The sequence below is a fragment of the Lithobates pipiens genome, unplaced genomic scaffold (genome assembly GCF_037356315.1).
Source record: "Lithobates pipiens isolate NorthernLeopardFrog02 unplaced genomic scaffold, aLitPip1_a1.2 Scaffold_28, whole genome shotgun sequence".
Taxonomy (NCBI): domain Eukaryota; kingdom Metazoa; phylum Chordata; class Amphibia; order Anura; family Ranidae; genus Lithobates; species Lithobates pipiens.
This window is the reverse complement of record NW_027507789.1, coordinates 102,339,849-102,364,314: the sequence shown is the minus strand read 5'-3', so window position 1 is coordinate 102,364,314 and position 24,466 is coordinate 102,339,849. Positions and strand designations below refer to the sequence as shown.

General features: G+C 42.3%; 2 protein-coding genes across 2 annotated transcripts in view; one reads left to right on the top strand and one right to left on the bottom strand.

Annotated features, from left to right (window-relative positions):
- Positions 1-8,211, top strand: part of VAT1 (vesicle amine transport 1) — a 186,498-nt gene extending 178,287 nt beyond the window's left edge. Inside the window, exon 6 of the mRNA XM_077459499.1 lies at positions 7,643-8,211. Within this exon, the coding sequence (XP_077315625.1) occupies positions 7,643-7,744 (102 nt within the window). The 3' untranslated portion in view covers positions 7,745-8,211. The remainder of the gene's footprint in view (positions 1-7,642) is intronic.
- LOC143935546 (uncharacterized) overlaps positions 1-24,466 on the bottom strand; it is a 445,466-nt gene that overhangs the window by 2,533 nt on the left and 418,467 nt on the right. The gene's annotated exons all lie outside the window — the stretch shown is intronic.

Sequence of the window (24,466 nt, the reverse complement as noted above, 5' to 3'; positions counted from 1 at the left end):
CCCCCAAAATGACCCCATTTTGGAAAGTAGACACCCCAAGGAAATTGCTGAGGGGCGTGTTGAGCCCACTGAATTTTTTTTTTTTTTTTTTGTCCCAAGTGATTGAATAATGACACAAAAAAAATTACAAAGTTGTCATTAAATGATATATTGCTCACACATGCCATAGTTATATGTAATTGGAATTGCACCCCAAAATATATTCTGCTGCTTCTGAGTATGGGGATACCACATATGTGGGACTTTTTGGGAGTCTAGCCACGTACGGCACCCCGAAAAGCAATCACTGCCTTCAGGGTTTCTAAGGGTGCAAATTTTTGATTTCATTCCTCACTATCAGTTTCGAAAGCCATAAAATGCCAAAATAGCACAAACCCCCCCCCCCCCCCCCAAATTACCCCATTTTGGAAAGTAGACACCCCAAGCTATTTACTGAGGCATGTTAAGTCCATAAAATTTTTTTTTTTTTTTTACCACAAGTTGCAGGATTATTACAATTTGTTTTTTTTTGCACAAAGTTGTCACTAAATGATAATTTTCAAAGATAATGTTTCCAAAAAGTAAAACATCAATGATAAACAATACACATGTGCATATTGTGCAATAAACAAAAAATGGGTTATTGAACCAAAAAAAAGGGGTCAAAAAAACACTTTTAGAAGGACAAAAAATAATTATTTAAACTACAGCTTAGTGCTGTGAAGCACAAACTTGTGATTAAGTGAAAAAAACAAACAACAAAATTGAAAAACAAATCAAAACAAATCCCATGCTTTGGATAAATGAAGTGATTTACAAGGCCCCATAAATGTGAAGATATAAGTTCATTAGATGGAACGTGAATGGAACTTTATAGTTGAACGTGAATGAAGCTTTAAAATTGGTCCCAGGTATCACTGGTATAGGTGCTTGACCACGTAAATTCTTTCACTCTACAGTTTAAGTAAGTAGTAAAGGCTTACCAGAGCCACCTTTAGTGTGCGCAAATACGAACTCCCCAAGTGTTGGGATCGGACAAGATCGTTCCTCCGACACTGCTCGTGTGAATGGATGACTCGAATCACCTTTCCGGATAGGAAGGTAAAGATTGACCCACACCTTCGGGTGTTCCTTGAGCGTCGTCCGTTCCGTTCGAAAAATGTTGGCGTGTCACCAAATGGATGAAAAAGGAAAAAAGCGCCCAATCGTGTGATAAAGTCTAAAACATATGTACTTTATTTTCCAACCAAATAGGCGTTGAAAGATACAAATGACTCAATGGAGTCGTATAAAATTGAACGAAAAAAATTGCTAGCAAAAATATAAAATAAAGCGGATAAAATTAGCACGAGGTGTAGACGTATCTACCCGACGATCGTTTCGTCACAGATTGACGTCATCAGGGGTACGCCCACACCCTCGTGCTTAAGGTTTAAATAGCCTATGGGTGAGGTAGGGAGCCCTGCCATAGGTGCAGACCAAAACGTCCGTGCTTAATGGGATTAACCCACAAATGACCCTTCCCTTCGGAATGGTTACCACACATTCCGTATATAGAAACATGGAAAGGAGGAAAAAAAGGGGAAAAATGGTCAACGACCAGTTAATTCAAATGAAATTTGAGTACCATCATAACTAAATGGTGGGACTCAAATATACAATAGACTAGTAGAAGTGACCACTGAAAAAAGCAAACAATGAGTTCTATGATAAATCACCTTTGTTTGACAGATGGCCAAATACAATAATGGTGGCTGTCTCACTGTGTGTATGTCCCAAAAAGGGTAACTTGGTTCAAAAAATACACGAAATGTATATGCACGCAACACATACGTATAGACCACCATAAAAAGAGAGAGAGGAGAATAACCATAATATTGAGGCGGGGGCCTAAACAGCATCAGCCGCCCACCATCACCCTTAGTCCAATTAAAGAAATACATGGATGAGACATAACCAACAGGTTTAGAAAGAACATTACAATCACTCTATTATCATAAATATAGTTTACATAAAAAATCATATAAACTACCTAGCAAACATTGCTACAAAAATACAAATAATAGTAGTGAAAATGGTGTACGAGACCCAGACTGAATACAAAATCAGTACAAGAAAAGGAAAAAGGGAATATTAAATCAACTGTTGTTAATAAAACAATTAATATCCCACTCGACGTTGAGCCCCCCAGGGATATGTGTCCCTAATTTGTGGATCCAGTTTGTTTCTGCCCTGGAAATAGTGCGCTTAGCGTTACTGCCGCGCCAATGTGGGGTATATTTTTCTAAGGCCAGAAAGGTGGTACCTCTTGGGTCCCAATTATGTTTAAGATCGTAATGTTTACTAACGTTATGTTTGTCAAATCCTTTACAAATGTTAGTGATATGTTCCCCCAGGCGTACATGTAACATGCGTACTGTGCGTCCCACATACTCCAAACCACATGGACATCTAAGTACACAACGCACTTAGTGGTGCATGTGATGAATGTTCGTATGGGGTATGTAAGTCCATTGCTAGACGAGGTGAACTCAGTAAATCTCCTACCTCGTAGAGCATTTAGCCTACAAGCTCTACATTTCCCACAGGGGTAGAAGCCCTTCAAATCACCAAAAAAAGTGGGTCTAGTTGGGGGGTCCGGGACATTTGGAGCAATCATATTTCGCAAGTTAGTTGCACCCCTAAAGATCACATTTGGTCTTTCAGGAAGTTCGGGGCCCAAGATTCGGTCATTTTTGATGACCGACCAATGTTTCTGTAAAATTCTTTTCCATTAATATCCAATTTTTGGATTTGAATATTTCCATCCGGGATAATAATATAACTACCACAACGTTTTTCAAGAAAACTGACAGGAATAGCTACATTCCACTTGACTCCTGCCATCATAGGTCATGGCTCTCAGCGGTCCCCAAGGGCCAGTTTCTTCGCTTAAAACGCAATTGCACTTTTAATGATGATTTTCTTAAGGAGGCACTAATCTTAAAAGAGAGATTCCTAGCTAAAGGTTACAACAGTGAGTCCCTTGACTCCATTATAATGGAGGTCAACAGTAGGGAACGTCAAACATTGTTAGCTGAGAGACCACCCAGGATTGATAACATGGACAACTATGGAGTTTCTTTACTTACAACGTTTTCCAGCCAGCATTGGGCTGTGAAAAGAATTTTACAGAAACATTGGTCGGTCATCAAAAATGACCGAATCTTGGGCCCCGAACTTCCTGAAAGACCAAATGTGATCTTTAGGGGTGCAACTAACTTGCGAAATATGATTGCTCCAAATGTCCCGGACCCCCCAACTAGACCCACTTTTTTTGGTGATTTGAAGGGCTTCTACCCCTGTGGGAAATGTAGAGCTTGTAGGCTAAATGCTCTACGAGGTAGGAGATTTACTGAGTTCACCTCGTCTAGCAATGGACTTACATACCCCATACGAACATTCATCACATGCACCACTAAGTGCGTTGTGTACTTACTTGGATGTCCATGTGGTTTGGAGTATGTGGGACGCACAGTACGCATGTTACATGTACGCCTGGGGGAACATATCACTAACATTTGTAAAGGATTTGACAAACATAACGTTAGTAAACATTACGATCTTAAACATAATCGGGACCCAAGAGGTACCACCTTTCTGGCCTTAGAAAAATATACCCCACATTGGCGCGGCAGTAACGCTAAGCGCACTATTTCCAGGGCAGAAACAAACTGGATCCACAAATTAGGGACACATATCCCTGGGGGGCTCAACGTCGAGTGGGATATTAATTGTTTTATTAACAACAGTTGATTTAATATTCCCTTTTTCCTTTTCTTGTACTGATTTTGTATTCAGTCTGGGTCTCATACACCATTTTCACTACTATTATTTGTATTTTTGTAGCAATGTTTGCTAGGTAGTTTATATGATTTTTTATGTAAACTATATTTATGATAATAGAGTGATTGTAATGTTCTTTCTAAACCTGTTGGTTATGTCTCATCCATGTATTTCTTTAATTGGACTAAGGGTGATGGTGGGCGGCTGATGCTGTTTAGGTCCCCGCCTCAATATTATGGTTATTCTCCTCTCTCTCTTTTTATGGTGGTCTATACGTATGTGTTGCGTGCATATACATTTCGTGTATTTTTTGAACCAAGTTACCCTTTTTGGGACATACACACAGTGAGACAGCCACCATTATTGTATTTGGCCATCTGTCAAACAAAGGTGATTTATCATAGAACTCATTGTTTGCTTTTTTCAGTGGTCACTTCTACTAGTCTATTGTATATTTGAGTCCCACCATTTAGTTATGATGGTACTCAAATTTCATTTGAATTAACTGGTCGTTGACCATTTTTCCCCTTTTTTTCCTCCTTTCCATGTTTCTATATACGGAATGTGTGGTAACCATTCCGAAGGGAAGGGTCATTTGTGGGTTAATCCCATTAAGCACTGACGTTTTGGTCTGCACCTATGGCAGGGCTCCCTACCTCACCCATAGGCTATTTAAACCTTAAGCACGAGGGTGTGGGCGTACCCCTGATGACGTCAATCTGTGACGAAACGATCGTCGGGTAGATACGTCTACACCTCGTGCTAATTTTATCCGCTTTATTTTATATTTTTGCTAGCAATTTTTTTCGTTCAATTTTATACGACTCCATTGAGTCATTTGTATCTTTCAACGCCTATTTGGTTGGAAAATAAAGTACATATGTTTTAGACTTTATCACACGATTGGGCGCTTTTTTCCTTTTTCATCCATTTGGTGACACGCCAACATTTTTCGAACGGACCGGAACGGACGACGCTCAAGGAACACCCGAAGGTGTGGGTCAATCTTTACCTTCCTATCCGGAAAGGTGATTCGAGTCATCCATTCACACGAGCAGTGTCGGAGGAACGATCTTGTCCGATCCCAACACTTGGGGAGTTCGTATTTGCGCACACTAAAGGTGGCTCTGGTAAGCCTTTACTACTTACTTAAACTGTAGAGTGAAAGAATTTACGTGGTCAAGCACCTATACCAGTGATACCTGGGACCAATTTTAAAGCTTCATTCACGTTCAACTATAAAGTTCCATTCACGTTCCATCTAATGAACTTATATCTTCACATTTATGGGGCCTTGTAAATCACTTCATTTATCCAAAGCATGGGATTTGTTTTGATTTGTTTTTCAATTTTGTTGTTTGTTTTTTTCACTTAATCACAAGTTTGTGCTTCACAGCACTAAGCTGTAGTTTAAATAATTATTTTTTGTCCTTCTAAAAGTGTTTTTTTGACCCCTTTTTTTTGGTTCAATAACCCATTTTTTGTTTATTGCACAATATGCACATGTGTATTGTTTATCATTGATGTTTTACTTTTTGGAAACATTATCTTTGAAAGTTTTTCTCCTGATTTATTGTTTCACTACATTCAGTCACGTGTTACACATTAAGCGCTGCACTGTTTTCCACATTTCTGTTAGTTGGACCTAGTATCTGGTTTTTTGTGCTCAGCTGCTATTTTCTTAATTGATTTTTCCCATATCAACTATTTTTTTACCAAGCGCAAGTTTCACTCCTTTTGTCTTTCACTAAATGATGATTGCTTACACATGCTATGGGCATAAGTGAAATTACACCCCAAAATAAATTCTGCTGCTTCTCCCGAGTACGGGGATACCACGTGGGGGGACTTTTTGGGAGCCTAGCCACGTACGGGACCCCGAAAACCAAGCACTGCCTTCCGGATTTAAATAAAAAAACTCTACCAAAAAAACTGTTAGCGATCGCACGCATCAGGCCTGACTCTGCGAACGCTGCAGTTATGTGTTTAGTGTTTTGTAAGTGACAGTGATCGATCGATACTGCACTTGGGTGGGCTGGGCGGAGGGGCAAAACGCAGGTGCTAACAGTTATCTGGGCTGATCCTGCTAACTGCGTTTTTTGGAACCCTAAACTGCTGGGGACGCTAGTATAGATCAGATATTGATCTGTTCAGATTCTATACCACTACGGGGAGGTGTATGCTTTGCGCATGGGTGTTAGCGGTACTGGCACTAACCTAGTGCTGCCTGGGGCGACGCAGACCCTGACCCTAAAACCTAATTGATATCACCCGCCGGGTGATCAGGGGGTTAAACCTTTATTGGGTAATAAATGGTGGGTGCCCTGATGCTATAAAAAGCAAACTAACTTACCAGCGTCACCAGTGACACTTATACGGTGATCACTGGTGAAAGGGTTAACTAGGGGTAATCAGGGGGTTAAAACCATTATTGGGTAGTATATGGGGGTACCTAGCGCTATAAAAACCTGGCGGTGAACCTAAAATAGCTACTTAGCGGCACCAGTGACATGAATGCAGCGATCAGAAAAACGATTGCTTAGTGACACTGGCAAAAGGGGGTGAAAGGGTTAACTCTAGGGGCAATCAGGGGGTTAAACCTTTATGGGGGTGGTAGGGGGCTACCCTGGACCTAACACGAACTGCCCTGACAGTTTTTACTGTCACAACTGACACTGAATGCAGTGATCAGTAAATATATGATCACTGCAATCAGTGACACTGACTGGGAGGGGGGGGCGATCGGGGAGGGGGGGTTTGTGTGCCTATGTGTACCTACATGTTAGTGTAGTGTTTGGTGCACTTACTTTCATTGTTCTCCTCGTAGTCCGGTCAAAAAGACCGCCCTGAGGAGAATGACATCACTTTCTGCCTGTGTTTACTATACACAGCGGGAGGAAGCTTCTCATTCGCCAGGAGCGATCGAGAGGGGATGGCCAGAAACCAACGGCCATCCCCTCATCCCGGATCGCTCCTGAAGCGAAACAGACCGCTGCATCCAGCGGGAGGGGGTCCGATCGGACCCCCCACCTGCTGGAAGGCAAGCACGTATATGTACGTGCTTGTGCCTGTACATGCCATTCTGATGACGTACATTGGCATGCGGCGGTCCTTAAGTGGTTAATACTTGACTCTTTATTTTATTCCTCTTTGCTCCTCCAACGGGCAGCTACATATAGTAATGTGGGTAGGTGAAAGGCAGAGATGCTAAGCCAAAGCTACTCGGACAAGAGGGATGCGACATAAAAGGAAGTGAGGGGGCATGCTAATCAATTCTCCAGCAAGTTCATAGGCATAATTCAATTTAGAAACTTTTTTTTTTTTTTTATGGTAAGCAATACACTGAACAAGTGTTTACAATCTATGTGCTTTACCTGCAAGTTGGTGACATGGTCAGTGTTACTCTTCCCCCCCCCCCCCCCCCCCCCCCCATACTTCTGGGTCACAGGACTGCACTTATTTTTGAACTCCTATAATCCAGATTCAGCTGACAGTGTGATAATGCTGGCTGATTTATCTGTACAATGTTGGGATCCATCCAGATGCCAAAGCAGCAGCTGGCTTAGGCTCTCATTACTCCTGAGCCAGGCACTCCTGCCCCTCCAGTCTGGTGCTTCAGAGGCAGAGAATTGGTGCCTGACATTTGCCACTCTGCTCAGTGAAAATTGGATAAATGAGTGATCAGGAGTCTTGTGATCCCTCTGCTCCTAGTCTTGGAGCCTGCAGAGGACAGTTGCAACATCAGACCAATGCTGCAGCCACTAGAGTGTTTTTGACCTTCAGCACTTTCGTGAAGTGAATTTTTTTTTTTAACTAAATCTTTGTGGTTTGTTTGCAGGTGGGTGATGCCATGAGACAGATGCAAGAGAAGAAAAATGTTGGCAAAGTAATCCTGATGCCTGAAGTGCCAAAAGAGGAGGCAAAAAATGAAGAGAATTAAAGGGATGAGATGCAAGAGCAGAGTCCTGCAGATTGTGAAAACTGTCCTATTGTGTGTGTTTGGGGAAGAATGTCTGAGCCCTCCTGTAAAATGTCTATATACCTGCTCACTTGCCATTAAGAGCATTTGGGTGTGAGTGGGTTATACTTTCAACACCCTTACCATGCACCTAGGGATATTTTACATGTTGAGAAATCTCACTTTAAAGTCTCTAAAGCCAAACTGTCGGGAATTGGTTTTAGTGCTGTAGTTTTTGCTTTACGGAAACAGGTGATTTTTCATTGTACTCCCTTTTGATCTTTACACAATAACATTCCAAATATTGGGCTGCAGTCTTGCTGGGGGCAAATAAAATGTCTGTTTCCATCATCGGGCACATTGAAGATTGTTCATAATGTTAATGCTCAACTATTCCTACAAACTGGTTTCTGATGTTTTGTTAATAAATGTACTTTGTATTTCCATTACATTTTTCTTTGCTGTTTTGTAATATTTTACATATGGTCAGTTTTGTGCCACAATCTTTCATAAATGGTGTCTAAGTAGATTAATTAACAGCGATGCTTGTCAAACAACTCACACATTCTTAATATGATGCTCCCAAAAGCAGTGTATAAAACCTAACCTCAGCCATTAAAGAAGAAAATTAGAATGAAGAGCCAATTCTGTCAGGTCTCTGTGCCCTCGATGTGGAGATTGGTCCAAATTTATGACCCTGTGCCTGTTGGGCAAGGGGTGGTGGACGGCAGATTAATCTGGAAAGGCACAGCATAAATACTTTGCTCAGTACACTGGGTTAAAACCGGAATTGTTTCCCCCTTGGGTAGATTTCCTAATCTATCACTTTATTTCCTGACTGGGAAATCTCCCTAATGGGTGCACAAACGAGAAAGAGCTGGCTGGTGGGGCTTTAACCTTTTTGTATATTCAAGGTTTTGACTGTCTTGGCAGAGTTGGCTTTTTGACAAAGACATTGAAGCTATCTCTCCCTAACATCTGATTCTTTTCCACCCTTCGTGAGACTTCTGGGTGTTCCTGCCTACATTTGCATGCCCTGTGTTCTACTGTTGCGTTTAGTATCAATATAAATACCAACAGGAAGGGAGGGCCCTACAGCAGGGGTGGAGAACCAGAATCGTGAGTGCAGAAATTTTGGTCTCTGACTTAAAAGTTCAGATTTTTTTACCTCTAGCATCTACCAAAAATGTAAAGCATCTGTTTTAAGAGTTGACCCGTAGGGGAAAAGTTCTGTGCTTTCCTGTAGCATACATTGGTAGTTGTCTGGCATTTAGCATTTGTGTTGCCTACTATGTGTGTCTGAATAGCACATGTTTAAAAAAAAAATAAACAGATAGTGGCTCTAATGGTGGTACCTGACCAGCTCATGTTAAAGATACAGCATTTGAAATGTTTTTTGATATTCAAAGTTGGGAGTTGTTCAATGACTGAAAGTCAATGGATAACCTGAAGTATCCTTTGCACCTCAGTGGCTGGGTGAGCCTCACTGGACAAATGGTTGCACAGAAATGCTTTTAGCGGCTGCCGTATTCATGTTTTTCAGTCATTTTGAAAAACTAGCCCTGGAAGCCATATTTTGACAGTAAATGCAGTTATAAACTTGACATCCATAACCAAAGGATACTTTTTGTAATATTTGCCAAAGGTTCTGCTTTACACTGTTCTAGCAAATGCTTTAGCACTGGCTGATCTAACCCATACATATACTTATGCAGAGCTGATGTGCATCCTGATGAACTTGCCTGTAACCACACCTTATTTGGTTGATGTGGAGATATCTTTGTTGGGAAGGACAGCATGAACTGCATCTACGTGGTCTCTACAACCCCTCCCCCATATGCAGGGGTGGGATGTTGGGAATGGGTGCATATTGCAAATGGCTTTCCAGTAAAAAAAAAATTCAAGGTCTGTCTAAAACTGGAGGTCAAGGCTACATATGCCTAGAAATTCCATATTTAAATGCAACGCTGGGTCCTAATTGACCAACGCTAGTCAATTGTCAGAAAAAGGTAAAGAACTGCTGAGTTGAAAACAAAATTGTTAAATCTGCACACTTTAAAGAAGCACACTTAAGGAGCTTATCAAACTAGTGCTTCTTGGCCTCTGCATTAAACATTGAGGTGATCCTGTTGCACATGTTGAAGTGTGTCCTTTAAACATTTAACTTTTCTACAGGTTAATGTTGGTTTTTTTAACATATGCTCTAAAGTCAAAATTTCCGATTGCCATTTATCTATGAACAGTGCTAAAGTTTACAAGCCTCTAATGTGTAAAACAGTACCGGCTCAGCCCCAGGAGCTGTGCTGCTAATGAGCCCAAGCAAACTTAAAGTTAGTCCCAAGCTTTTTGGAGATGTTTCAGCTGATGTAAACATGGATATCTCGCACAATGTGTGCATGTTATCTTAACTTCACTGGCCTGCTTTGATCTGTACATTTGTCAAATTTTGTTTAACACAGAATTTTGTTATGCTAACCTGTTGCCTCAGTCATGAACATTTTGATATTCCGAGAGTTTTTATATAACCATGTGGTGGGTGCAAAAAAAGTTTAACCTCTATCACTTTGTGCCAAACCAGGAAAGCCTTTCTAATTTCTTTGTGTCTAAAGGCTTAAAAGAAGAAGGTCTTGATGCTCACTGGTTGCCTTATTGGAGTGCTTTCATTAACCACCTGGATTTTTTAGGATCTCTTTAGCTGGACCACTACCACATGTTTACAATCCAATACACAACAAATGCCAATGTGCCAACAAACTTTCTATGGTGCCAATTAAAAGTAAATATTTCAAACTTTGTTAAATGCTGGCCATAGACCTTAGATAATGTTTTAATGTTCAGGCACAAACTACTTTATCTCATGTTTATGGTCACCTTAACTTTTGAAGTTGTAAAAAAATGTTAACCTACTGTTTACACTGAGCTGGTTCAGTAGAAACGTTTACACTATTTAGAGTATATTACTTTTAGCTTGCAAAACATTGTCTGTTGCACTCATTGAAACGTAATCTTTAGTGTCCCAGAATTTTTCTAAAGGTTACATTTGTGATTCTTTTTATGCAAAGTCTTAGCATCCTAGGATAGCAGATGACAAATATTGGCATGTTTAGCTTTGTAGATTACTAAAGGTTTTAGGAACTAGATTGGCTTCTAATTGCAGCCAGGCCGGCTAGCGGTTTTGTGAGCCATTTTTCATTGTTGCAATCACTAAAATTTGGCTTCCTGCTACTTGGGGTAAGTTGCTTTTCCATAACTTTTTATAACTGTTCAACAGTTTTGTCTAAAATTGAGAACTTCTGTACTATTTTTGGTTTTAGAATTGTGTATAAAACCACAATCCTGGAAAAAACATTTTTATATTGTAGCATAAAGCACAATGAGCAGATTGCTCTCTTTGACCTGCTGTAGTCTAAGAAGCGAAACCGATGCATCAGTTAGTCCTGTTGACAAATGTGCGCCATAGTCAAGTCTTGTAAATTGTCTGCATTTCAGAATTGCTAGCATGGTAAAGAATATATTGGGCAAGGACTGGAATGAAAGGGCCTGTTAATGGGTTTTGCATTCCTGTACAGCCAAGTATCTCGCACTAATGTCCCGCTGATGCCATTGACACAGGCTCTACTCTAAACCATCTGCTCTGTGGGGATAAAAACAGTTGACATTGTTTTAAAATTGTGTGGGCAGTTACAGATGAGCATACTAGGGTCCTGCAAGTAAATTCATAATTATACTGTATTTTGGTATCCGAAGGTAGAGCAGGTATGTGTGCACAATAAGATGCCTTCATGCCTGCGCTAAACTGAAACAACTTGTTTTTTCTATCTGGCATTGCACCTAATGCTTGACTTCAAAATGTGAAAAGTGGCAATTTTTTTTTTTTTATTATAAAAGCTGTGACATTGCTTTCCACCAATCCAGTTAGGCAAAGGTAATTTTTTTTTTTTTTTTTTGCAGTGTAGAAGCCTAGTTTGAAGGTATAGACGGCGACAGCATTCAGTGTTTCATGCTGGTGTATTTTGAGAATTTAGTTTTGTAGATGGTCTTAAGCACTGAAGCTAGGTCTGACTGTTAAAAATTTGTTTTTGTTAAATGCCTAAATGTGAAATGTGTGTGTCTGGGAACTAAGTTAGATGCCTTCAAGTGTGGACCTAGAGCACAAGCTTTGCCAAAGAGCTCAAGTGTTAAGTGAACATCTAACATTGAGCAGCATATTGCTCTCGATGGCACCTACCTGCATGGTCTGTCTACTTGTATACACTATGGCAGTGATGGCGAACCTTGGCACCCCAGATGTTTTGGAACTACACTTCCCACGATGCTCATGTACTCTGCATTGTAGTGGAGCATCATGGGAAATGTAGTTCCAAAACATCTGGGGTGCCAAGGTTCACCATCACTGCACTATGGTCTACTTGTATACACTATGGTGTAAGTAGGAAGAATTGACCTTGAATTGGTCATCAGCTTTTTTTTTTTTTTTTTTTTTTTTTTTTTATCATGGCTAGTTTGTATTACGATTTGAAGCTATTTCATTAAACTCTGGCAATATGTAATTGATGATTAACCATCTTCTGCAGATTTTCTAAAGCCCATAAATGCCTGTTGTGGCCAACAAGTTGACTTCTTAGGGCTCATGTACACAGGACATTACAGCTGCCGGTAGGGGCATTTGTGGGGGTTTTTTCTGCCTCTAAAAGCACCTCCATGTTGGGCTGTGTCTCCATGCGCACACATACTGTCAGGCGTTTTGGAGGCGTAAGCATTTAGAGGCAGTAGAAAGACAGCCTGTGCTTCCAGGAGCGAGAGACATCAAAAAATGCAGCTTGATGTTTGTTATAGGGAGTTATTTTTTTATTTTTATTTTTTTTTGAGCACGGAATAATGTAAAAACCAGCCAAATGTGTTTTTAGCACTGCTGTAGCGCTGGCATTTTAACATCCTGTGTGCATGAAGCCTTAAAATCACATCCCAGTGGAGGTTTAGGCACTCTGAGACATGTCACAAGTTTAGTATATAGTTGCATAGTTGGTGAGGTTGAAAAGACGCGTCCAAGTCCAACCTATGTTTAATGTATAAATTCTGCACAAAATCTTTGCATACTACATTAAATATTTTGTGTGCATAAGGAACTGGGCAAGTGGTATGGCTTCTTGCAACTGGTCATTTTTTTTTTTTTTTTTTTTTTTTTTTTTTAATATAGCCATGAAGCAAAACACTGTACACTGTCCCCTGTTTAGAAGTGGGTTGTTAGAATAAAAAGGTTTTCATGCTGAGTCAGAGGTCATAAAATATACTGTGACTGTTCGATCAGGCATTCAGACAAATTTTCTGGCACATGTTTCTGTAAGACCAAAGCTTGCTTATTGTATACATTTTTAATTTTTTTTCTTGCTGAGAAAATGGCTTTTCATACAACAGCTTATGAAGGGTTATACCCTAACATACAAATAGGCAGACATTTGCTGATATTGTACTTTGTGCCAGATGGGAGTCCGTTGCCATGATTTGGATGTCATTGGTACTGAATTGGACAAATATAAGTCAGGTGACCATGCTTTACATGGCCATTTAGCTTATGCATTGCAAAGAATAGGGCTATGTGCATCATGTATTAAGTTTCTGAAAGAATTTAGTTACTTTGGGCAATAGACCTTAGACCAGCGATGGCGAACCTTGGCACCCCAGATGTTTTGGAACTACATTTCCCATGATGCTCCACTACACTGCAGAGTGCATGAGCATCATGGGAAATGTAGTTCCAAAGCATCTGGAGTGCCAAGGTTCACCATCACTGCCTTAGACCAAAGTTTTTTCCATGAACCATGTATTGGGATGTTTCACAAAGAATGTTTGCTGTGTTTTAATCTACTTAAGTCTTTCTGGATGATATCCTTTCAGCAACTTACTACAGTATAAAATAGCCCAACTTTTTGTTTTTACAGTTACTAAATAAAATTTTCATGCTAGTTACCATTTGAACCTTGGTAGTTGGGCTTGGGGTAGCTGTTTGTGCTTCCCTCACAAGCAGGAAGCGATGTCATAGCCCTGCCGCATTTCCTGTATACTGTTAACTCAAGGGTCAAGCTCAGGTTTTTCACTGAATTTATAAATGCAGTCTTTCTGACATAGTATCCTTTTAACTGAACCAACCGATAAAACACATTTTCATCAGTGTTCCTTATGATCAGTTGTCACTTGTGTCTTATAACAATTGCCCGCTTTTTATGTGTACGAGGTGAACAAAAGTTTTGTGCCAATGCTGATTAAATGATGTGTAATGCTTTTCTGCCTAATTTTGCCGTATGCCTTACATGTTTCAAATGTTAAATAAAAGCATAGCAAAAATCTCCAAGTCTTGTTGCTTTATTCTGCTACAGCATTCACATTTCTTTACCCCCCACCTGCATTCTGTTCTCAGCACTTTTGCTCTCTAGGACAGGCTGCTCCAAATAGTTGACTGTTAATAGATTAACTGCTTAAAGCAGTGTTGGGCTGTGCCCCCCCCCCCCCCAAAAGTCAGCAGCTACACATACTGTAGCTGCTGACTTAATAACTTTTAATGACTTAATATTGGGACACTTGCCTGTCCTAGAATCTAGCTATGTCGGCACCCCAGTCAATGTTTCTATTGGCTGGCGGGTGCTGCTACCACTGCCCCCATTGCCTTTAAGGAAATCGGACAGTGAAGCCTTGTGGCTTCCCAGCTGGGACCCTACCACACATGCGCAAAACACTGCGCTCTTGCAGGCCTAGCAGCAGAGAGAGGGGGGGCTGCTAAACTTCTGACGTACCTCACCGCGGCGTGGTCGGTCTCAAATGGGGACAAGGTACCTGTCGGACAGAAAACCGCTCCCCGGTAAGGTGCCAAATGTGGCACTGGAGGGGGAGGAGGAATCGGATAAGCGAAAGTTCCACTTTTGGGTGGAACTCTGCTTTAAATTAGTCATCTTCTTTAAATTACTGTTAACCCTTAAAGCTAAGTACTTTATTTTAGTACTGGCCCACCACAAACACTGATGTGAATTTCCTAAATTCATTTTTAAAGTGGAAATAAAGAATAGGTCTGCTTAAAAATGTATCCCCCTTACCTATGCTGCATATAGTTTATAGTTGATACTTGATCCAGAAGCCGTGGCCTCCCTGTTTATACTGTACATAACCTGCTGTGCTTCTAAAACAATCTAAAATTATATAATTTAAGTGTATAGCCAACATGCATAATAATTGCAATTGTGGGACATTTTTATACTTGAGACATTTAACACCTTCCTGCCTGGCCTATAGCAGGTTGATGCCAGGTGATGGCTTTCCCATTCTGACTGCATATCCTATCATTTGTTGAAGTGCTGCTTGTTGGGCCGCACAGCAACGTGATCAGTCAGTCTGTCTACTGATCATTGTACTGGCTCACTACCGCTATCGTGACCGCCCTGACCTATCATAGGTCACATGACAGGTGAACAAAATTTGATGGCTTTCATGCCATCCATTGTGTACAATCATGTTGCTAGCTATGGTCAATATGTACCATGTGATTTAGTTTTGACAATCTGGTTCATTCAGTAAAATGCTTGCATATGATGTAATTCACTGCTATAAGCAGCATGTGTGTAAAAAAGTTAAATTGAGTTTGTTTATTGCTCTGTTCCGTGTGTGTGTGGGGGGGGGGGGGGGGGGAATTGTGGAAAAAGTGGAAAATCACTAGTCTGTTCCCGATCACCATCACACCGGTTATGACACTGTACTGGTGGCGTATGTCTAAAAAAAAATCACAAGTCTACTTAAAACGCCCTCCATGCCTCTTACTAAATACTTTGGACTGTCTTTTTTAAAAAGCAGTTGGGGGGAGGGGGTGTAATTATACGGTCCTGGCATTTTAAGGCCTCAAACAATGGGCCACCAGTACATCAGGATTGATCCATTTTCAGATGTATACCAAATCCATGTATTAAAGTTGTCCACAAACATGTAGCAGAATACATTTTGGGCTACCACCAAAAGTGCTCTAATTGAGTGACCAAAATCTAGTTTGGGTACAGTGTTGCATGACTGCATAATTGTCATTCAAAGTACAACAGCATTGAAAGCTTAATTGTCCTGGGCAGGAAGGATGTCGGTGCCCTATACTGAAGTGGTTAAAGTAAAAGGTCCATCCACAGGTAAAGTGGTGGTTGGAAATTGTACATGATCCCTTCTGTGCTAAAACACTAAAAATACAGCCTCTTAGAGATATCCTGGACAGTCCTCGTGCATTTCACCCAAGTCAAAGGTCTGATAACTGTCAGATGAACCCCCTCAGGCAGGTCCTCAATCCATCATAAAGGGACCATGGTGAGGGGAAAAGAACAAACTCGCTGTGCAATAATGTCATAGTTTTGTTATGAAAGGCGCTAATGGTACTCCATTGAGAAATATATCCTGTCATTCTACCCAACATGTTTAGCTACCAAAGAATGTATTCAGTAGCCAGTGGCTTCCTGTCAATGAGCAGCTGCTGCAGGAGATGGGAGGGAGCACCAACAAGAGGGGCAATGGAAGCCACTGGGTGATGTCATGGCTACAGACCCTTTGAGCACGTTACATGAATGAGCCACTGTTTCTGAATCTTAGAACTGCAGTGGAGCTGAATAAAATGCTGCATATTGTAATACATAAGCAGTGTATACCTATGTAGGGGCAACATTTTTAGGTAGACTTAGTGCCACGTCTCTCACCTGTACAACCCCATATAAACCACAGCGGTTTTTAAATTATATACAAACCAGGCTGACTTTAGTGAATCTGGTCTTGAGGAAACTGTATGGCTTTAGACTAAGAAGCTGATCAGTGTTTAAAGTGTTGAATATATTTTTTTTCTTGCCTGGCCCTTCATACATCGTTAACCTCTTCAATAGGCTTTTCTATTCATATAAAATGATGCTTCAAATATTTACATGTGTAATCGGGTAAAATTTAGCCAATCCGGGACTAACTCCTGTTTCACCTGCCCCTTGCTATAATTTTGCCTAAATTGTTTACTGATTGGTCTGCTGGTCATTCTAGTTCCAGCACCACACTCTACATTGTGTCCCCCTCTAGAGGGCAGCAGGCCAATAGAAGGAGCAGTCAGCTCCCAGCACATAGCCTTCACCACTGCAGCCCTGATTGGACCAAGGTAGTGCTGGAATCATGACAGATGCTGGTGACATCACTTCCTGTTCCACAGTCCATGCTGGTCAGTGGAGGCTCCTTGCTCCTGGAGAAACACTAATCCATTCCAGCCAGCTGCCTAATCCTTTCCAGCTATCCAGAACAGCGGTGGGACCCGCAGAGCCATGTGGAATGCCAGGGCTGCACTTTATTTTGACGAGCATGCATCTTCTATCTTGTAAGTGTTTTTAATCTTATCCTTTTAAAGTCCAGGTCCTCATAATCTAAAAAGTGAGGCCAAAGCAAGACTTGCATCTAAACTCTATTTCGTAGCAAAGAAACGCTAACCAGAAAATACTTGCCATCAATGCAACTCACTAAGGGCTGCTAACAAATGATTGGTTTCCCCCCAGTGCTATACTTTAGTAACAATGACGTTACATAGGGGAGGTTGAAGAAAACAAGTCCAACCTGTGCGTGATTATGTCAGTATTGCCTTTTGTATATCCCTGTATGTTGCAGTCATTCAGGTGCTTATCTAATTGTTTTTTGAAACTATTGATGCTCCCCGCTGAGACCACTGCCTGTGGAAGGGAATTCCACATCCATGCCACTCTTACAGTAAACAACCCTCTATGCATTTTAAAGATAAACCTCTTTTTTCTAATTTTAATAAGTGGCCACGTGTCTTGTTTTAACTCCCTTCCACAAAGTTTTATCCCTATTGTGGGGTCACCAGTACAGTATTTGTAAATTGAAATCATATCCCGTCTCTTCTCCAGAGTAAGTTCAGTGCTTGCAACCTTTCTTCATAACTAATATCCTCCAGACCCTTTTATTAGCTTTGTTGCCTTTTGTATTCGCTCCATTTCCAGTACATCCTTCCTGAGGACTGGTGCGGCCAGACTTTGTAGAGTGGGAAAATTATAGCTTTATCCCTGGAGTTAATCCCTTTTTTCTTTTCTTACATCAGTGGACACAACCATAGTAGTTACTATGTGGGTTATAGGGCCACTAATAGGTGATGGACACTGGCACGCCCTAAGGCAAGAAGTGTACTGCCTACATATAACCCCTCCCACTACTGGGAGGAGTCAGTTTTTTCGCCAGTGTCTAAGCTGTTGGTCACGAGTAAAGATGTGCTGTGCTGAGCTCCACTGGAAGCAATCCTTCCTGGGGCTAGCCATGCTGACCGAATCCATTCTGATGTCTTCATGGTCTAAATGAATGGTACCCGGGCCTCGTGTCCAAAGAAACAAGGTTTTGCTTGTGAACGCTTTTCTTTAGAGAGCTGAGCCCTGGGATCCAGTACTTTTTGCTAGTAAGGCCATAAAGTTTTTACTGGCAGGGTGCTGTTGCAGGTCCTGTGGTTGCTGAAGGTTTCCTCTCTGATAAAACCCTGCTGCAAGGAAAAGGTAAGGGAGATTTTCTCAGGAATTTCTCCTATGTATGTCATGCCTGTGTCACCATTGGGGGCCGTATTGAGCACTCATCGTCCTGATGCTGGAAATGGCACAGAAGCCTTCGTTCTCTCCTCCAGCCGCAACAGATACTCCAGTAAGAAGGGGGGTCCGCTTCTCTTCCTGTGCCCCAAAATTGTGTTTTTCCCCCTTCAGGGGATAAGATGCCAAACTAGCTTCACTTTTTTTTTCAAAAAGTGCCTCTGCTTTATGCTTCGGGCTATGAATGGTAATGGGGCCAGGAACTTCTCTAAAGGGGTCAATGGTTTTCACTATAAACTGAATCCATTTCCAAAAGAATGTCATCCTCGGTGATACGGCTAGTCAGATTGAGCCGTCAGGGGAAACTTGCATAAAACACCTTAGTTCATGTATATATCATACAAAAGGTTTTTTTTTTTTTTTTTCTTCAATTAGTAAATTGTAAAGATTAATGCTATGTCTCTCCATAGTGGGGCTAAACAGCAGATCCCTATCTAGTCCTCAGGACCCTCTTATTGAGGTGCAGGAGGCTGTGGATCAGGTAGATCTTTCCAAATATTTGGAAGATATTAATCCTCTTCTGAGGATCTGAATATGGAAGGAGTAGCATCACAACACAGGTTGCTTGTGTACTCCCTTACTCGACCTTTTTTACTGCCTGCAGCACAGGCTCTTGAGGAACCTACCTCTAATTTGGTTCATTAGAACCTAACCCCCCCCCCCATCTGAGGATTTTTTTCCTATTCATGCATGACAAAAAATCTTATATATTCTGAATGGGAACATCCGGATAAACGATATTCTCCGCACTTATCTATGAAAGAGGATTTCTATGAAGAAAATGGGGGGGGGGGGGGGGGGGGGTGTTCCAGCAATTAATGCTGCAATTGTCTCAGTGAGCAGTCTCAAGTCCGGTGGATAATGCACTGATGTTAAAGGCTCCAACAGATAAAAGTTTTTTTTTTTTTTTTTTTTTTTACTGCAATTGGTGGATCTGTCCATTAAGGAACAGTTTGTGGAGATCTGAAATTCTGCCTGATCAGCGGGCCCGGCAATGGGCTGGTGTACCTTACGCACTGTCTCACAGTAGATGCTATGAAAGACTATCATTTAAGCCTCATGGCTTATGCTTGGACTAGTGCATTCTTGCAGAGTTCTGTGGCTGCAAAATTGATCAGACGAAGCACAGTGTAAAAAGCTTAGCCAGTTTTTTCCCCTTCGTGGGGTACAGCTATTTATATCTGGATCGGGATAAGTACATCCAAAGGACCTCTAATGGGGAAAGCTATTTTACCAGTAAAGAGGTTCAAACATTTCTCCTTTTAATCGTGCTGCCTCTCCTATACCAGTGGCATCTGCCTCTAGGCAGTCACGATGGCCTCAACAGGTTCAAGGGAAGGTCCCCAAGGGCAGCACCAGGGTCAGAAGAGATCTTGGGGCAGAAAGCCCACAAAGCATAATGCTAAAGCCTTCCCATGAAGGGGCACCCCCACTCATTCGGGTGAGGGGAAAGGTCCTGTGATTCTCAAGATCTAGCAGGAACAATGTTGATGAATTTCTGCATTTTTTTTTTTTTTCCCCTCCTAGGTTACGACTAGAGTTCAGAGTGTCTCCTCGTTTTTTCTAAGGGAAAATGTTCCCAAGGATCCAGAGTCTTTCTGGCCTCTGGATCAGCTATTATCCCAGTCAGTGATATCAGAGGTTCCCTTAGTGGAACAGGGCACAGGCTTTGGCTCAAATCTTTTACGCGGTTCCAGAACCAAACAGGTAAGACCCATTCTAGATCTCGAAGATCTGAATCGGCACTTAAACATCCAATCCTTTAATCCGATCGGTTGTGTCCATCCTGCAAATAGGGGAGTATTTTTTCCCAATTGTCTTTCAGGACAGCCACGAGAGACCTTGGCTCCTCCCCTCTTTAGGAAACACCTGCGTCAGCTTAATTTCCTCCTCCCCTGCTGCTTCTCAGTTTTTTGTTTCCTCCAGAGGGGAGACGCCTAGGAAACTCAGAGGTCCTGAAAAGTAGCAGAGGCTGCTAGGACAAGTAGACTGACCTTCTTTTGCTGCCCCCGCATCGCTGAGTGCAGTTAGAGGTCGGGGGGGCTGCCGGTTCAAGGGCCGAGGGCGATGCAGGGAGGTACACGCCGGCCATCTCAGCCCTTCAACATCGCTGTGTATTTTTTGAACGGCGGCGCCAGTGGCGGGTGACGTCACGTCGGCGAAGGGGGCGTGTACTTCCGCCATCGTGGTTTCCGGCTGCAAAACTTGAATTGACGCCAGGCAAGGGCTGGAGAGGAGACGTGAATGCTGTGGTGACAGCGGGGGCTCCGGTGGTGACGCCATAATGTCAGATGCAGAGGCTAAGGATACTGCTCCAGCAGAGACCAGATCCAGCCATGGAAAGGTAAGGGGAACCTGGGGTGGATCTCCCCTGCCTAAGACCGCTAGATACCCGCCCACCCTCCCCCATCACTGGTACATGGGCAAAAGGTGAAAAAAAAGTGGTGTCAGAGGGTGGCTTATGGGGTCCCTGGTGAGGGTAACCCACATGATTTGTATTGCTAACCTACATTGGTAGGAGGTTGCAGTTTTAATTGTGTCTTTTTCTTGTCATTTCAGAAAACAGACAAAACCAAGCCCTCCCATAATTCTAAGAGGTGCCCTTCTTGTAAAAACACTCTTAAAGATTCCTGGGGGAAAGCTTTATGTAAGGAATGTATTAATAAATTAGTGCAAGAACATTCCACTGAGCAAAGCAATGATCTAGCGGCATCTGTCAAAGAACTATCCAGTACATTTGAATCTTTTAAAACCTTTTTTTTTTTTTTTTTTTTTTGGTTTTCAGATCCCACAACAGCAGACTGTTCCTCCACCAGTACAACTATCGCTACCAAAAACACAAGCGCTTCCCTCCACTAGTGCAGGTCCTTCAGTAGCCCCTAGCGAGGAGGCAGAGGACGAGCCTGATAGCGCAGCGTCTGGCTCTCAGGAATCCGAAGGGGAGACACTGGAACGTGATTCCAGGAAAACTTCCCGATACAAGCTCGCATTAGATGAGGTAGATCAGCTTCTGGGAGCCATTTATACCACACTAGGTATACAAGCAGAAAAGAAACCCTTATCCCTGCATGATCAGATGTATGAGGGCTTAGGGGAGCAGGAAAAGAATTTTCCTGTGCACGAGGCCTTAATAGAGGCAATTAAGAATGGCAGGATCCAGACAGCCATTTTTTTCCAAAGCCTTGAAGAAGCAGTTTCCGTTCTGAGTCAGCAATGTGGAACAAATCCCCAAAATTAGATGGGATTACATACGGATTTAGCGTTTGAGGACATGAGTCTTATCTGAGCCAATGGATAAGAGAATGGACTCTTTTGAAGAAGTCTTGGGACTCTTCCCTAGGCAGCCTGAAGCCTGCAATGGCAATTACAGTAGTGGCCAGGAATATGGAATTCTGGTTGAACCGTATCCAGGCTCATATAGAGGAAGGTACTGCAAAGGAACAGATTCTAGCCTCTTTCCCCACTCTTTTACGGGGCATTGCCTATATTGCAGATGCATCGGCAGAACTGGTACGCATGGCAGCCAGATCTTCGGCTTTAGCCAATTCTACCAGATGGGGCCCTATGGCTAAAAACATGGCAGGGGGACTGCGCATCCAAAGCCAAATTATGTGGGATCCCGTTTACAGGGGACCTGTTGTTCGGGCCAGGTTTAGAAAAGGTTCTGGACCGCACAGCAGACACAAAAAAAAGCGTTAAGCACCTTGGGTCAACCAACAAAATGAGACAGAGGGGATAGCAGAGCCCTTTTTTCAACACCCAAAGCGGACAATCAGAGGAAGCCTTGGGTCCAGAAGGGGAAAAGCAAGGGAGGAGCGATTTTTTTTTTTTTTTTTTTTTTTTTTTTCTTCTTCTTTCTCCCTTTTCTCTTTTCCTGAGCAAATCCGTAACAAGCAATGAAATTATCTCAGGGGGAGGAAGACTAGGGGCCTTCATCTCACAATGGGAAAAAATATCCTCCAACCAGTTTATCTTGAGGACAATAAGGGAAGGTTACTGCCTAGAGTTCTCAAGATCGCCCCCAAGCAGACTGTTCACCACCAAACTGTCAAAGGACAGAGGGAAAGCCAGAGGGTTCTATAAAGGACCTCAGGAAGCAAGGTTTAATAGGCAAAGTACCAAGATGAGAGGAAGGACAGGGCTTCTACTCCTGCATTTTTGGGGTACAGAAACCTTCAGGGAAGGTCAGGCCAGGCCAATCCTCAACCGCAAGCCTTTGAATCTTTCCATAATCTACAAAAGATTCAGAATTTATTCCATACTCTGTGAAGGCTGTTACCCCCAAACTGTTCCATGATTTCACTGGATCTAAAGGACGCGTACTTACATGTGCCAATACATCAGTCATCAGAAGTTTCTAAGGCTAGCAATAGAAACAGGGAAAGAAACCATACACCTTCAATTTCAAGCTCTGCCCTTCGGCCTTTCCTCTTCGCCCAGAAATTTTACGAATATCTTGGCGGAGGCGCTGGCACCATTATGTCTAAAGGGCATATCCATCATTGCCTATTTAGACGACCTCCTTTTGTTCGCAAAATCTCCCGGAAGGCTATTAGAAGACCTCATACACCAGGTCATTCTTAGTCTAGGGTGGTTGGTAAATGTGGAAAAATCGAATCTACAACCCACGCAACAAATGAAATATTTGGGATATGTAATAGACTCGGTACAACAAAGTCTTTCTACCCAAGGAAAAAATTGAGAAAAATTGAGAAAATTCAAAAAATAGGATTGATGCAGACCAATTTGCCATGCTCAATAAGGAGTAATGTCGTCCCTAGGGTTGCTAACATCTGCAATCCCAGCAGTGCAGTGGGCAAGTCTGCATTTTCGCCCACTTCAGAGGTTCCTATTGAAAGTATGGGACCGCAGGCAAGAATCGCTGGGTACACAAGTGCTAATTCCAGCAAAAATAAAGACCTTATGGTGGTGAAGGGTAGGAAATTTAAACAAAGGGCGACTTTGAATCCTACCCGTCTCCCGAATCCTGACCATGGATGCAAGTGGCACAGGTTGGGGGGCACATTTAGACTCCCAAATAAAACAAGGAACTTGGGGGGAAGGAAGGTGATCCAATTGGAAAGAATTGAAGGCAGTATGGCTTGCCCTTCAGTTTTTCCAGAAAGAGTTGAGGACATCATGTACAGGTCAGGTCAGACAACTCGTCAGTTGTAGCCTACATAAACGAGCATAAACGGCTCTATGGTCCTTAGCAGAAAAAATTCTGGAATGGGGAGAGAAAAATATTTAATCTTTCTCAGCGGTCCAATTAAAGGGGGACTTAAAGTGGCAGATTTCCTCAGCAGGAAGGAAATAAGGGAAGGAGAATGGATACTAAAACAAGAGGTTTTTGACCAGATCACAAGGAAATGGGGAATACCTCAGGTAGACTTGTTTGCGTCAAAAGAAAATAAAGTCCAAACATTCTTCTCCCTGAGGAAGGAGGATGGCGCACTCTTAGTGGACGCATTAGCGCAAAAATGGGCTTTCAGTATGTGTTATGCCTTTCCCCCACCAGTGTTAATACCAGCGGTAATAAGGAAGTTACGTACAGAGAACACATCGTTAATTCTCATAGCACCTCACTGGCCCAGGAGACCATGGTTCTCTATGCTCAAAACTCGCCATAGAGCCCCCTTGGTTGCTACCGGTCCAGGAGGACCTGTTATCCCAAGGCCCAGTGTACTGTCCGCAAGTGGAAAGGTGGAAGCTAGCCGCCTGGTATCTGAGGAGCAGCTGCTAAAAGCAAAAAGGTTCTCAAACCATTTGGTAGAAACACTGCTGAAAAGCAGAAAGGTTGAGAAACATTTACCAGAAGGTGTGGAAATGTTTTTGCAGGTGGTGCGCAGAGAACTTCAAAACGCAAAGCTCAGTAGCAGTCTTAGAATTTCTACAGAGTGGGATAGACAAAGGACTGAGCCTTAGTATGTTAAAAAGTCAAGTCTCAGCATTATCGGTTTACCAGGAAAGGAGGCTAGCCTCTAATCCATGGGTAATCGGACTCCTTAAATCTGTGAGCAGACAGAGGCCTAGGCAAGGTACGGCCTTTCTGAAGTGTGACTTGTCGCTAGTGCTG